The sequence below is a fragment of the Vollenhovia emeryi genome, unplaced genomic scaffold, assembly GCF_000949405.1.
Source record: "Vollenhovia emeryi isolate VEMERY1.0 unplaced genomic scaffold, V.emery_V1.0 DF939142.1, whole genome shotgun sequence".
Classification (NCBI taxonomy): Eukaryota; Metazoa; Arthropoda; class Insecta; order Hymenoptera; family Formicidae; genus Vollenhovia; species Vollenhovia emeryi.
In genome coordinates, this window is record NW_011967224.1 from 2,087,764 (window position 1) to 2,103,168 (window position 15,405).

Below are 15,405 nucleotides of genomic sequence, written 5' to 3' on the forward strand. Positions count from 1 at the left end.
TGAAAAATGAATAACTGTTGAACAGGATCTCCCGTGTTGACCGAGCGCAACGGAAAAAAGTAGCTAGCAAAAAGTAAGTGCGGAAGAGATGTTTAGGTCCTTGCATTTCCCTCGGAATCATTTCACCGTTGACCCTAGGATCGTCCTAGGATTCTCCTGCCTCGGCATAGCCGGCTTTGCAGTTTTTATCGGTGCATGCTTGCACGTCCCCCCCCCCCCCTTTCATGCTTCTTGTCGAGAAATTAGTGTAACCGATGATTAATCGGTCGATTCAACAAATCTAATGATTCGGAAGGTTCACCCGGTAGATATTCGGTGGACGGATGGAACAGACATTCCGTGTCCTATCTTCAAATCTAAAAGAACAAACGGCTTCCTGAGTTTTACGCCAACCGCAAGGGGCGGAATGAAATACGCAGCGACGTGCACTAACAATAAGTTGCTACCGCGCAACCGCGCATGGTGTTCTCCATCGTTGTATTCATGGGACGACTTTTCGGTATGGTGATCGCCAGCGTTACTGTACTCACGTACCACGAAAAAAAATATGCAGAGGAGTCTGTACATGCGCGTGAGCATTTAATAAATGAGTATCCAGTCTAAGAGACATTTCTTCTTACGAGAAAGTGTTATGCCGCGCGGCTCTCTAGCGGGAACTTGCTTGGACTATCTAAAAATTACTTCAAGTATCCAAAATTACTCTAAAATTTTGTAAGTAAACTTTTAACTTGTTTGAGTAAACTCTTGAAAGATTACTTTTAAAAACTTCAATTTCCAGTTAGTGTAACTTGAATTAAAGTAAATGTTTCCAAGGGAGAGTAGCTCGTTTTAATAATTGAACTTTTTACATTACTAATAAAGTATTAATGGGCGAATATCATTCTCTTGGTCACGGTAATGCCAGGGTTAATTCTTGCGAAAATAGTTATGCAGGTAGTCACAACAGTTTTCTTGAATGTTCATTCTTCAGTGTTTGCACAAGCACGTTGCTTTTTCGCGGAAAGAGAGAGTTGCGATACAATACGACGCGTCATTGTTCTTCTGCAATTGCATGGCAGAGTGTCGCTCGACTTTCTTTTTTTCCCGCTCGTAACGCCGAGATAAGAGTTTTGCACGCATGAGAAATGCAACACAGCCCAGATTAGTTTTGTCTTGTTGCTTCCACATATTCTCATAAAGTACGTCAAAATACACTACATATTTCACTGCGTATACTTGTGAGAAACCATAACTCTCGTCGCTATTTCATAGCGCGTTGATAATAAATAAATGTAGGAGAAACGATATGTACGTGTCTCGTTATACGCCGGTGAAGAAATTAAAACGGCGGATTTAAATTTAAACGCACGGACTTTCGCGGTACGTCCCAAGTAATAATCCGACACATTTGTCCGAGAAGCTTTCAGAATGGCAGGATGCGGGTTTAGAAACGGCCGCTTTATTTATGGATCATTCACACGTATGAGCGCGACACGCTCACTTTCTGGAGCTTAATGGACCGTGAGAGCGGACATCGCTATCTTCTTTCGGAGTGTCTTCGATTCTCAAGGGTGTACAGCTCCGGCGTTTCCCCGCTCGAGAGCTCCCTAAGAATGTACTTTTTCGACCAGAAAACCAAGGTCCTTGGAGAGAAAACCTAAACGGATACATTGGCACTGTAAACTGTGGAAACATCTGTTGTTTGTTGCGTCCTCAAAAAATTCGTACATATGGCAGTATAAATGAAGCAACCGTCGAATTAGCGATGTGTCTTTCGAAACTTTGCTCGACCAAGCCTCGTGCGTTTTCGTTTAGAAACTTCATCGCCTCTTCCGCAATTAGAGCAATTAACATTTTCAAATAATATAATTGTTGGCACAATCGATACGCTTGGCTGCCTTAAAGAAAAATTGAAGCGCTCCGCGAGGTTCGCCGATGAGTCAGTACTTCGTAACGCGTTCGCGGAAAAATCTCACGCGTAGAGAGCTTTGTCGGCATAGACAAACGAAATGACCATGAATTTATGGTGACTCACTATGACTGGCGTGAAAATCATTATACGGTTAGAAGAGATCATCATTTGTAACATCCGTACAATCCGCGAAACCAGACACAATTTGCCTTCACTCATCTTTACTTCATAGTCTGTTAACAGTCTCAGATGAAAGAAAAGTTGATTATTGAAACTCGAGATAAAAAGAAGTTGCGATAAAAAGTAAAGTGTAATCTCTGTAATAAATTGTACTCTCCATCTTAAATCACGAGAACTGTTTTTATAATTCTCGTAAAAGTGATTTTAATATCTGACGTGTGATCGATACGAAACATTACAAGATAATTAAAAACTCATTCCACTTAATTCCGCAATTTCTTTATTGATGAAATCAGGAAATGAGAAAATATTAAATGTCCCGCCAGTTCTATTGCTCTGCAGATCTAAGCAATTGCAATGTTATTGAGCATCGTCGAATCATTTCACTGACAGGATAATTGCATTCTCGATATAAATTTCATCCCGTGAAAACAGCGGAGCTTTCACTCCAATCATGCATCGCGAGATTTTTACTTATTGTCAGAAAGAAATACGGGATTCATAAATGTAACATTACTTTTTTACTCGAAACGCAGTACAATAAAAAATGCTATTTCCTTTTATATCGCATATCCTGATCGAGATACATCGCGCAAACTTTGCATAATTCGCACAAATTCGCGAGTACTTGAAGCTGAATGTTCGACGATACTCACCCTTAATTCTTCAATTTATTATTAATCTCTTTTCGTTGCACACTACTCTGGGGGAAAAAAGACAGTTAGCAACCCATCTTGGGGCCCACAATTCGAATTATTTAGATTGTTCGTAACTCTACTCCGGAAAAAATTTCGACCGTTTCTTTTAGTAGTTAAGCAACTTAATAAAAGAATTGATTAGAATTACTTAAAAATCTTGGACATACAATAGATAGAATAGAATTGCGATTTTTAGTTACACGAGGTAAAATTCGTAAAACATTAGAGTTACGAACAATCCAAATAATTCTATTACTAATTGTGGGCCCCTAAATGGGTTGCTAACTGTCTTTTTTTCCCCCCAGAGTATTTGACGCTATTACGAAGAATTAGTTTGACAATCCTCTTGCACTTATGGCAATCCTTGAGACTAATTTTCCGTTAGAATTGGACTCTATTGTTGTCTGTCGTAATAATGGCGACAACGTAAGAAAGCGAAACGAGTAGGATTACCTAACATTCGATGGAGAACAAAGAGTTAATCGACGAGACTGTTTGGGCGAGTCATTATCGAAAAGAAATATTTCCGGACGAAGGGCGTGTCGTTCTTCTAGTCACGTCCATCGACATCCACCTCCTACGCGACGAAGAAATGCATGCAGGTAAAAACTCTTAAGGCATATTGGGTAAACGCCGATTGACTATCAACCAGAAGAATTCCAGGCATCCCGTCTATCGTATCCTTCTAATAGCGTCTCTCCTCTTCTAGTGCTCATAAATGTCCTTCAAAAATTGTTGTTGCGATAACTTTTGGAAAATACCTAATGGAGGGACGTTTAATGGACCCTATTTTTCAAAGGCTCGGTTTTTCATTTTCTGGTTAACGTTTAGCCAAAGAAATTTGAGAGCGACAAAGTGTCCAGAAGGGATTAAATTCCTCGGTGGATTTAATCAATAGCATCGAATTTAATGACGGTTAATCAGTAATTCCTGAAATTACAAGGTTTTTTTTACAGGGTCCGGATGAAACGGATTATTGAAAGAGTAATTTTTTCTATAATTTCACATCGCCGATTGGGATGGAACAATGTTTTCATTCGCGAGTGAAGATTGCAAATTGCCGTGCCGACGGCGGACGAAAGGCTCAGATTGTCTCGCAGACGTTGCAAGATTAGACGAAGGCGACGACGGGTATTCATCCGCCGCAGGAAGGAGTCGCGGCAGGATCTATTTCCATCCCGGACTCTGGCGAAAATAGTCGCCTGAGTGCCACGTTGAGAAACGTAGGCGTGTTTGACGCCTGTTTTCGGTCGATAGTGTAGTCGTTCAGTCTGAATCAAGATGAGCGAGAAATAGCCGTAGGGTACCGGTGATACTACGTTTATCGCCCACGTCTTTCGATCAGATGACGTCAATCTCCCGATTCGTTGCCCTTATCGTCCTTTTCCCCGCAATTTCTCCCTTCTCTTTTTTTTAAATACTAAAGTGGAAGATGAGCTTACGTCATAAATCACGAACGTAACGAGCGTTCGTGACGTACACCTTTTACAGAGCAATCTTTCGGATGCGAATCAAATGATGAAACACTCATCAGTGGTTTGGCGCGAAATGCCCGGGCATCGACTACGTCGAAAGCTATCGGCTAATTCGGGATCAAGCGAGCCGGGAAATTCTGGAAATCAGTTTTGCGACGTTCGCGTTCCCACGAAACGCTGCATTACGGCGCAATTTCACCCGTGATAAAATATTTATTAAACCGACAAGCGCGATCGCCGTTGACGAGATACGGCGGGTTTTACTAATTTCGATTATCGTAATGTAGATACGACTGATTGTTCGCAATGCAGTCTCTTCCGCCGCTCATTACAGACGTTCGCGATAAACGCGTGAATCATCGATTCTCCTCTGACTTAATCTTGAAATTGCGGCTCGAATATTAATAGCGCCGCTACCATTTATGGCGTGCGCTATTGAATACGACGAAACTGAAAGTTCATCGACGGGGAATTTGTAAGCGGCATTGAGATCTAATCGTTGCGAATGAATTAATTCAATTATTGTCGAAGAGTGAGTTGATCTTTACGTGCGTTGTCGCAATTTGGGTTTTAGGCGAGCTGTACGTGGAAGATTTGGCCGAAAGAAGAATGGTTTCCATCAGGATGGGCAATCTGTGGGTCGAAGGTACTCCGAAGAGCTTACCATTACGAACGTTGAACCTTCGTCAAGCATTGTCCAACCTCTGTCAACCACATCCGCTCGCTCTGGGTTTTACCTTGAGCGACCCAGAGGATCGCTCGCTCGCCACCTTTTGGGTAATTATTGTCGCCGAAATTCAAACTCTCTCGCCATTTTCTCCTACCCTTTTATAGATAAGCAAACGTCAATCTGCCGATCTCCCCGCGACTTGCACAATTTTGTAAGAGAAACGTGATCGATCGGAAAGGAATTCCCCGATTGGTCTTGATCACTGACCAGCGCAACGACGTATTTCGAGGACTAGAGAGGCTTTCGTGAAAGACGAAAGCATTCGCGATTTGGCATAGTTCCACAAGACAGAACCGGCGGTTCTCGGGCGGCGTTCCTCGGTTGCCGGTCGGCGGCAACTGTGAGACACGGGAGAAGCGTGGACGAAGACAAGACGGGAGAGGCCGAGGGAGGAATAATATGCCGCACCACGCAATGTAATTGCATGTAAATGGCCTTTATCTCCGGCACGATCCGTTTCCTCAGCCGTAAACACTTTCACGTGCGCCGGGCGAGCCACGCTGGCTCCCGTTTCGCTGCAACTTCTAATTACGGGCCCGCCAGCGTCGCCATTCGATTTCTAACGCGTTATACAATCCCTGTAAGCGAACGAGCGAGCGTGTTTTCTCAGCCCGTGCGAATCTATCGCGAGCCAGGCTCCGATCTCTAGAAAATCACCCAAAATTCAAATCCGCGTGCAGATTTCTCCTCACTTTGCATAGAAGCCGTCGTCGCTCTTCGGCCGCTTTCAGATCGCACGAAGAGTCCTCGAAACTCGTAAAACGAGTTTCGCCCTGGCGTAGCATCGGATTTTCACCTTGCTTTTTTTTTCTCTCTACTCGCGGAATAATCCAATTAGAGCTCACTTAGCGCACGGCGATCTCCCTAAGCCGATGAGACGCGCGCTCGCTCGACCGACCTTGACGAAAACGCATCGGCACGCGAATGTAAGATAAAGCATGCTCGAAACGCCAACTTGAACAACGTGGAATATACGAGGTATCCTTGCCAAGGCCGCGGATGTCCAGGTAGCGGAGGAGGAACGACGGCTCGTGATGTAACACACTCGCCCGTCCGTCGAATCGCGAGATCTTAATAAGGCCAGTAGGCAAGGTCAACACCCGCTTACCGATCCGCTTGCCGTGATAAATGCGTGGGAGATTGTTGCACCGCTCTCCCATGACCCGCCATTGTCAAGGAATCCCACCACGTCGCGCGCGCTCTCGTAGCCGAGGAGAGTCCCCTCGCCTTCTTGGGCTCGTTCCAAGGACGCGGTGGCCAATCAATCAGACGAATCCTTCGACATTGCAGTGGGATGTTCCGCGTTTTCACGCCGAGTCGACTTAACGATGCTAATCGAAGCAATTGCGCCAACTACGCGAACCCCATTGATGATCGCGAGCTGCGATTAGCATCGCGGATCGATCAACACCGTCGCCTAGGAATACTGGTATATTGCTCTCCGAGCTCTCGTGCCATTTTACCGCGACATTTCTCTTGTCGCTCGTTCATAGCTCGACGCTGCGTCATGGTTTTCGATCGAAAGCGGGTTTTCTCGAGATAGACAACGAACGGGCAAACCTGTCGGCGAGCTTTTTTCCAGACGGGCCTGATATCGGCCAGTGTCGTCGAACGCGTGTGCGCGCCGCTCGGCGCGGCGCACGAAGGTCGCCTTGCCACAGGCCAGGCGACAGAGAGATTTGTTTCCATCGAGGATGGTAATGATCGACACGCCGCCGGTGGTTAACGAGCAAATTCCACGTTGCCGGAGTCCGGCGTTCGCGCACTCGAGCGAGAACCGGCAACTTTCGAATCACCAGCCAGCGAAATCGTGTGTCACGGTCGATCCTGCGGGTAGACAGACCCGTTCGACTACTCCGTGCAGCATCCAGATGCTTACCGTACGAGAGAATATCAAATCCGAATACGCGTAACCGTCAGCAATCTTGCATTCTCGCCACTATGTTGAACCATCTATTTCTGCAAAAATTCCGATATCGCGATTATCGATCGGATTTCATTCCACTTAATCGTCTTGACTGCTATCAACTTTAATCGCCACGTAAAGTCTTGTACATTAATGCCTGGACCTCACAGTTTTACTAGGATTCACATTACAGCCTGAAACTCGGTGATTTGCATAGATGAGAAAAATGATGAGAAAAATGCAGGTCCAGGCATCAAATAGCTCTCTGGGAAGTCAGGCTTTTCTTATAAAAGTCATATACTTTTTATGCATCGTGACGGTATGCCCATGTGATGAACAATGTGAAATTCGCAATACTAGATAGTTGATTGAATAAAAATAAGAGCATTTACGCTAAAAGTGAAGGTATTTTTCGACTGCACACTTTCTGCATATTTAGAAAGTTAGTTTTCTTTTTTATTTTCAATGCTCCAGAAATATATCTCATAAATTTCTTCTACAAACGGTGTAATGTAGCATGTCAATCTTTTTATCTGTTCAGGCGGACACGGAACCGATTTATTGGTCTTGGGTCAGAGCGATCGCGGCTGAACTAGTCCGGCAAACGCCGTTTCGCTCTCTACGACGCTTGAACTTCCTGGAGATATTGACCAGTTGTCCGAGAGGCCCGGTTCCGTTGCCAGATAGCCCGACGGAAACGAGGAGGCGATCTCGCAGCGAATTACGTTGCTGGCCGAGTGACTCGCCGACGGAAAAGACGGCAATGTGCACGACAACGATCCTCGATGACTCTAGGAGAAGGGCAAGGAGCGAGCTGCGCGGTTGGTCCAGCAGCAACTCGAGCGACGAGGACCTCTTGGGAGAATTTCGAAGCGTACCCACTGTGATAAGCAACAAGGACCAACCGGTCAGCAGAGCGTGGGGTTGTAGCGAAAGCAGCGAGGGTAGCGACGATAGTCTCCCTTGGGGTGGCGTATGCCGGTCGAGCGTCGACACAGTGGACTCCCGCAGCGTGCCCTTACCGGAACCGGAAACGAGAGAACAGAGGATACAGAGGTACAAAGAGACGCGCAGACGCGAAAATGAAGCGAGAAGTCGACGAGTTCTCGAAGAGGACGCGAGGCGAAAAGCGAAAGCCGAGGAGAATAACAACAACTTGCCCAAGATCTATGGTAGAGCCAGGAGCAGAATCTGTTCCGTCAACGACAACGACGACGTTCATCCAACCCGCTCGCCTAAAAAGGAACCCCTTACTTCAATCGACATGCGAAAGCAAAACGACAATTCAATCGTCGATCGACTTCCTCCGCTCAAGCCACACGAGTCTTCCACAGTAAGATTTACCGAGGAAAATCATCGGAACGAGGACGACAAACGGAATAATAATAATAGTCCAAGAAGTGGAAACAACAGTCCCGCGATGTTCAGGTCGGATATTAGCGAGAGGAGAAGTAGAGCCAGAGAAAGGAGGATATCTCGTGACAAGGGGCAGCAATTGCAGACCCAGCAATTGACCGGTATCACCATCGCCAACGTGGAAACTCTTCAAGAGCGGAAGGAGCGTTTGGCTCTTCTGTCTTCCAGAATCCCCGTTCCACGCCAATTGCCGCAGCCTTGTCTAAGATCCTCAGATTATCTGGCAATAGTGTCTCCGAACTCTCCGCCGGCGGTACCGGTGACGGCGTCGCCTTGCGAAGAGGATGTCGCTAAACTTCTGGAACGATGTCAAAGGGTGGACCACTACGTGCCGGTGCGGGAGAAGCTGACTTTATTCGAATCCCTTTCGAGATTAGGCGGTCGCCTGGCTCGGAGCACGGAAGATCTTGGAAGGACGTCTGCTAAACCCAGTCCCAGGGGTAAACAACGCGCCAGATCTCTTCACGATCTCAACCGAGGCGCCAGAGCTCTACCCGTGAGAGAGATGTGCCGATTTTTCGAGGGCGATTTGCAGGAAGCCTGCCAAAAAACGACGAATCTTGCGAAAACCAGATTCAGCGATCCGCCCGCGAAGAACACGTGGAGAGACCCGACTTCGAAACACGAGGCACCATGTATCAGCGCTTCCGCGAGAAAGAGACATTATCTCAAGTGAGCGCACCTGGTGCGTTCTTTCGGAACGTTTAAGAACTTATGAATAAAAATATCCTCGAGTTCACGATTGTCTCAAACAGCGAACACAAAGTCACGGGATAATTACTCGATTATCATTATTCTTATATCTTCTTCTCATCAATTTTCATATATCATGCAGGTTTCCGCAACTAGTATAAAGATGAAAAATAGTTTTGCAGTCGAACAAATTACGATAGCTTTTTCCCAAAACCCCACAAATCTATTATCACCATTATCTGACTGAATTTCACTTCTGTCGTGTGACTGATTAATCGCCCAATATTCACGAAAATCCCTCTGCCATGATGATTACAGTTTCTCGATGACTTTGAATTTCCAATATGTGAAGTCGATTTAACCGCGCTTATCAGACACTTATCGCCAGATTAGAATCAACTCTGTTGATTGTGTCGCGGGCGACGATTGTCACACTTGCGTCGGGAGAAAGTCGCCGCGCGCGCGCGTGCGGACTTCTTTTTACGCTCGAGGCCTCCAAGTGTGCTCGATTCCCTCGATTGCTGGTTGTCGCGATCAGCCATCAAAGTAAAGGAAAAAAAAGATGTCGAGATACTCAGTTATGTACGCGTCTTACGAAAGTGAGAACAGGGGATATACCGGTGAATCCGATCGTCATAGAAATTTCTCACCTTAGAATTAATTTTCACCTTTATTCGTTACACGAATATCGTTTCGAATCGTAGACAATCCGCATTTATTTGTGTGTAAAAATATAGAATCGGCATATAACGCCTCGATTGTGCGTATAAGCGAGATGAAGCGTGGCCGATCGTGACACGAGAGGAGAATGACGGAAAAAGAAAGAGAGACAGAGAAATAGAGAAAGAGAGCGGAAGGTAGAGGGGGAGTCGGAGAAACCGGTAATTTACGTTCACCGAGCGATTGCCGCAACGTTGAACACCTGTATGTATACAAACTATACGTACAGCGAGCCGATCGCCGAGCTCATTTTTCGATTAGCCTGAATTCGATCGTCCGGACTTTAATCATGGCTCGTTCGTTAAGTATCCAAAGAAATGAATGGTGAGTATCGTGACTGCTTATGGCGTTTCTCCAATTACACTAATTACATGTGAAATTTGTATATAATTGATTATTATTTTATTCTGTACCTGAAATTGTTGGTTCTATGTCTTCTTCTTCTTAGGCTATAGTTTAACTTTTGTTATATACATGCCTTTGTTGCGACTGTAAATAAATGTATAATTACCGATTTGTATGGTTTATGTGTATATATTTATGTACAATAGTCTTGGTTGAGTGTGCTGATATGTAATATTTGCCATTAGGGCGGCGATCGCTCCTCTCAAATATCCGTCGAGAACCAGAATACGAATTAGAGTCGACTTCCGCTTATTTCAAATCAAAACGATAATATCCGCTCGTGTAATACTTCCTTCACTCTCCCGTTCCTTTTCATAGTTGATAATACACAACGTGGGAAATATATTCTAATTTCGTATAAAATGAGCAATCGAATGTCTGATTATTACTTGGAGAGAAGATATAAGATATAAAATGGAAGAAAATTGTTTGACAGAAAAGTCTTCTTAAACGAAAGCTCTGTTAGATATTTGTCCCATATTTAATAATGAAGAAATTACAATACTCCCCGATTTGTTGAAAGATAATTGTTTTTTAAATAATTATATTATATGTAGGCCCCTCGAAATTGATTATTTCGAAAAGAAAATTTTGTACAGTTAATTAAACTCCCATCGAGACGTTTTGCGCTCGAATAGGGTTGCCACTTATTTTTGTATCTCGTTTGTTGTATAGTGTACGAACTGCGATTTCCTTGCGTTATATAGTATATGAGTAACGATATAAGAAGGATAATATACAGTAAGAATATTACACAAAATAACCAATTCGAGAGAGAACGATCGAGAGATAATAATATTTCTTCATTAATTATTCATATAGATCGCATATAGATTGTTCTTACTGAAAGTGTTCTGGAATTCTGATGAGATCGTAAATTTGAATTTAATTGTTATTCTAAACTTGTTGACTTTTTCTTAAATATCGATCAGAAAAGAATATCGTGACAATTCATAGTAAATTCAATTACGTTGTTATTATTATACATATTAACTTACATTAATATTAATATTGTTGCATATTATCACATGTAACATGTTAAACGTTAAATTGCGTCACATATTATCAAATGTAACATTAAAAATAGAATTCGGTCAAGTAATATATCAAAACAATTTTTCATACCCGAAGGAATTCCAGGATACTATCAGGATCCGATCGCGAAGTTGCTTGCAGTCGACGACCGTCTACAGGGTGTTCCAAATGACTCCGTTGTTACATATATTTTGTAGTAGATTCGGTCGAACGGTGTCATTGATCAGTGCCACCCGGTACGAAGGGTTGGTCGCCAAAGAGGTCTTCTAGTCCTTCGTCGGATAATTCCGAAAGGTTATCCCCCATATGTAACTACTCCTCGATATATTCTGATTTTTATTATCCTACAAATATTTGTCAAACGCGGTACGAATTGCGTACCGCCCGCGCAATATGCGGCGAAAGTTGCGCGTCTTTGTATTTACCTTTGTTGTAATAAAAAGGGACGAATAATGGCCGTTACATAAAAGTGATTGTTGTTAGAAAGCTAGCGGAGCCTTAGTGACCGACGCGTCGGCATTCCTAGTCTGTTTCTTTTCCTACGGTTATTTACGCTCGTGTCTTTTTCATCCAAGCGCCCACGCAAATCATTGTTTCCCTTCTCTCCTTTCTCTCTAGCGGTGCATTTCGATGCGATGCTGATTTTTACGAAATAAAGAGAATAGATTGCGCTTTTCGGATAAACGTCGAGCACGGTTTCTAAGATGCAATTATTTAAATTATTTCTCTGGCGCTTTCAGCAACGAGTGAACGTTATGATTGACGTTTCAATTTCCATTAGCAATGCGTTTCATAATTGTTCCTAGTCGCTTTCCTTTCCGTGCGTAGCCTGACTGCCTTTATTCGTGAAAATTTGCTAATTATCCAGTTTTCGCAAGATCAAACAGGTAGAGATTGCGCACGATACCATTCTCATATATGAGAGCAGTGCCATGCTCGCAGTGTTTTTCAGATGAAACGTCGGAAATTCATGAGTCGCGATTGTTACACGAACTCCCGGGAAAGTACCCGGGACTGAATCTACATTTTGCCAGGAAACGAAAACTTGCCAATGGAACAAGAAAACACAGCGTATGGTTTTATATAGATATATCCTTCTACTAAGCACCGTTCGAGTGTCCCTTATTGAAACGGCAGTAACAATTTCTGATTTCGGTGCCCGTGAAACGGAAATTTCTTCCAAAGTTTGTGCGACTGAAGTGTATATTTAAGATTCACGTTTACATAACCATCGGTACACTTTACTTGAATGTTTATTCATTCAGTTATTCACGTACGAACTCGCCCGCGCGTTTATATCACCGCCCACTAACTGTATGTGCGCGCATATAATTTTCGTTCCGCATGTTCGCGTAAAAGTGGTAGCTATCAATTTACGAGGAAAGCCGACGGAGATGCGGTGATCCACTTGCAATTTTTACTGAATCAGAACCCGTCACGGGATCGCGTAGTAGCTCTGTGGAACAACGATTACGCCTTTCGCAAACGCGCGATGTCTCTGTACAGTTTCCAAAATAAAAGTTAAGGATTCTGTTCTCCTTTTTCTTCCGACCAATCGATTTCCAATCCCGAAACGAAAGATATCGGATATATCTTTCGATATCGCTGTACTTCAAAGAAGAGACATCGCACACTTTCACCGAAGTTATTTTTAAATTGAGATATACGCGAACTCTTTTTTTCCTTGGGTATAAATGTTTCTCATCAAAATTCATTGATACTGTGGTGCCGATTATATTAGGTAAACCTGTTTGAAAGATGAATTTCAAGTTTTTAGCGTCCTATGATGGCGGAAGAGAAATGTAGAGATACATGCTTTAAATCTTTCTCGCTTCATTATCTGTGACCGAGAAAAAGTTCGCAGTTTTTAATAAGCCTATACATGATAGAAATTAACAAACCAGGAAGACAACGATAATCCTCGATATTATCAGGGCAAAAAATAGCCACTTGTCCGAAGTGAGATCCGCGTAACACTATTTGCTTAATGTAACGTATTTATTATACTAGAAACGATAAAACGCGCGCTTCACGCGCGCAGTTTGTGGTCAAGCATTGTATTTTTTTTAAGAATTTGTATACACGCGAAGAAGTAATTGTATACGCAACGTCAATTTAAAATAAAAAGTAATTTGTTACTCACTGATACGCTTCGCAACAGCAAAGTTGTACATCGCTAACTATACATGTTAAACTGTAATAATACAAAAATATATATGATTATTATAGACTAATGATGTAAAATCCAGACTATTATATTAAATATATTTTATATTTAATATTTTTGAAAATGGGTATTTATTAAAATAATTATATAGAATACTGAAAGTCTTCCTTTTAAATATGAACTCACAAAATTTTATACGTATGGTTTTGTCTCTAACACTTATTCGAATGCTCGTTGGAATCATTTGAATAAATAAAATAAAAGCACAGAACAGATGATTCACTTTGCACAAGTAGCAAATAACAAAAATGTAAGACACTTACCTTACGATTTCTCTGCCGTTGCCCGATGCCGCCTAAGCCTGCTCCTCTTCTCCGATTTTCTTGTTGCACTTACACTCACTCGCGAAAATCGATCGCGCGAAATTTTGGACACTCCCGTGCGCAATGTAAAATACCGTGAAATGCAGTAAGCGACGTTCTTTACTTCCTGCCCGTTCGAGTTGCGAAGAATGACAGAGCGAATTACAGCGCGAACGCCGAAGTCGCACAAATATCTCTCTCTTCCCGAAAATGGAACAGATTACACGAAATCCATTGATAGTTAAAAGCGCGGTGCGTAAACGAGATGTAACCGCGACAACGTACCACGGTTTAATTTCATATTTCAGATGAGTTAGTCTCGTAAAATATCCATATACACGTTAATAAAGAGCCGTCGCCTCAACGCGCAATTCGTTTCTCATTACAAGTTGTAGAAACTTAATAATTAATCTAGTAGCGTTACTTGTCACTGATAAAGGAGTCCAAATCAATAGCGTTTTATCCTTACATTCTTCACGATCGAGTCTTGGAAACCGACAACGCAAAAATAATACCACGCACGGAGCGACTCGCGACACTGCTTGCCGGCTCGACGTTCGGCGAGCGAATGATAGTGTGGCGACCTTCAGGTACACGATGGCATGCAAAAACGTCGTACGTCACCGCGCCGAGTGAAAAACAACAAAAAAACGTTGAGAATTCGTTGGCCCATCTACATAATGGAAAATTCTGTACTTATCATTCGCTCGCCGAACGTCGAGCCGGCAGGCAGCAGCGAGAGTTGTTCCGTGCGTGATATTATTTTTATGTTACCGGTTTCCAAGACTCGATCGCGAAGAATGTAGGGATAACACGCTATTGATTTGTACACCTTTATCAGTGACAAGTAACGTTACTCGATTAATTATTAAGATTCTAAAACTTGTAATGAGAAACGAATTGCATATTGAAGCGACGGCTCTCTTTATCAACGTGTATATAGATATTTCACGAGACCAACTCATCTAAAACATGAATGTAAACTGTGGTACTTTGTCGCGGTTACATTTCGTTTATGCACCGTGCTTTTAATTATCTATCGATTTCGTGTAATCTGTTCCATTTTTGGGAAGAGAGAGATATTTGTGCGACTTCGGCGTTCGCGCTGTAATTCGCTCTGTCGTTCTTCGCAACTAGAATGGGCAGGAAGTAAAGAACGTCGCTTACTGCATTTCACGATATTTTACATCGCGTACGGGAGTGTCCGAAATTTCGCGCGATCGATTTTCGCGAGTGAGTGTGTGAGTGTAAGTGCAACAAGAAAATCTGAGAGGAGGAGCAGGCTTACGCGGCATCGGGCAACGGCAGAGAAATCGTAAGGTAAGTGTCTTACATTTTTGTTATTTGCTACTTGTGCAAAATGAATCATCTGTTCTGTGCTTTTATTTTATTTATTCAAATGATTCCAACGAGCATTCGAATAAGTGTTAGAAACAAAACCATACGTATAAAATTTTGTGAGTACATATTTAAAAGGAAGACTTTCAGTATTCTATATATAATTGTTTTAATAAATACCCATTTTTTTAAATATCAAATATAAAATATATTTAATACAATAGTTTCGATTTTGCATAATTAGTCTATAATAATCGTATACATTTTTGTATTGTTACAGTTTAACATATACATATAGTTAGCGATGTACAACTTTGCTGTTGCGACTTGTATCAGTGAGTGACATATTACTTTTTATTTTAAAGTGACGTTGCGCATATAATTACTTC

At 42.7% G+C, this 15,405-nt stretch overlaps 1 protein-coding gene across 1 annotated transcript in view; it reads left to right on the forward strand.

Annotated features, from left to right (window-relative positions):
• LOC105566873 overlaps positions 1–11,611 on the forward strand; it is a 30,605-nt gene extending 18,994 nt beyond the window's left edge. Inside the window, exons 2-3 of the mRNA XM_012021242.1 lie at positions 4,819–5,021; positions 7,422–11,611. Of these exons, the coding sequence (XP_011876632.1) occupies positions 4,819–5,021; positions 7,422–8,972 (1,754 nt within the window). The 3' untranslated portion in view covers positions 8,973–11,611. The remainder of the gene's footprint in view (positions 1–4,818; positions 5,022–7,421) is intronic.
• The last annotated feature ends 3,794 nt before the right edge of the window (positions 11,612–15,405 follow it).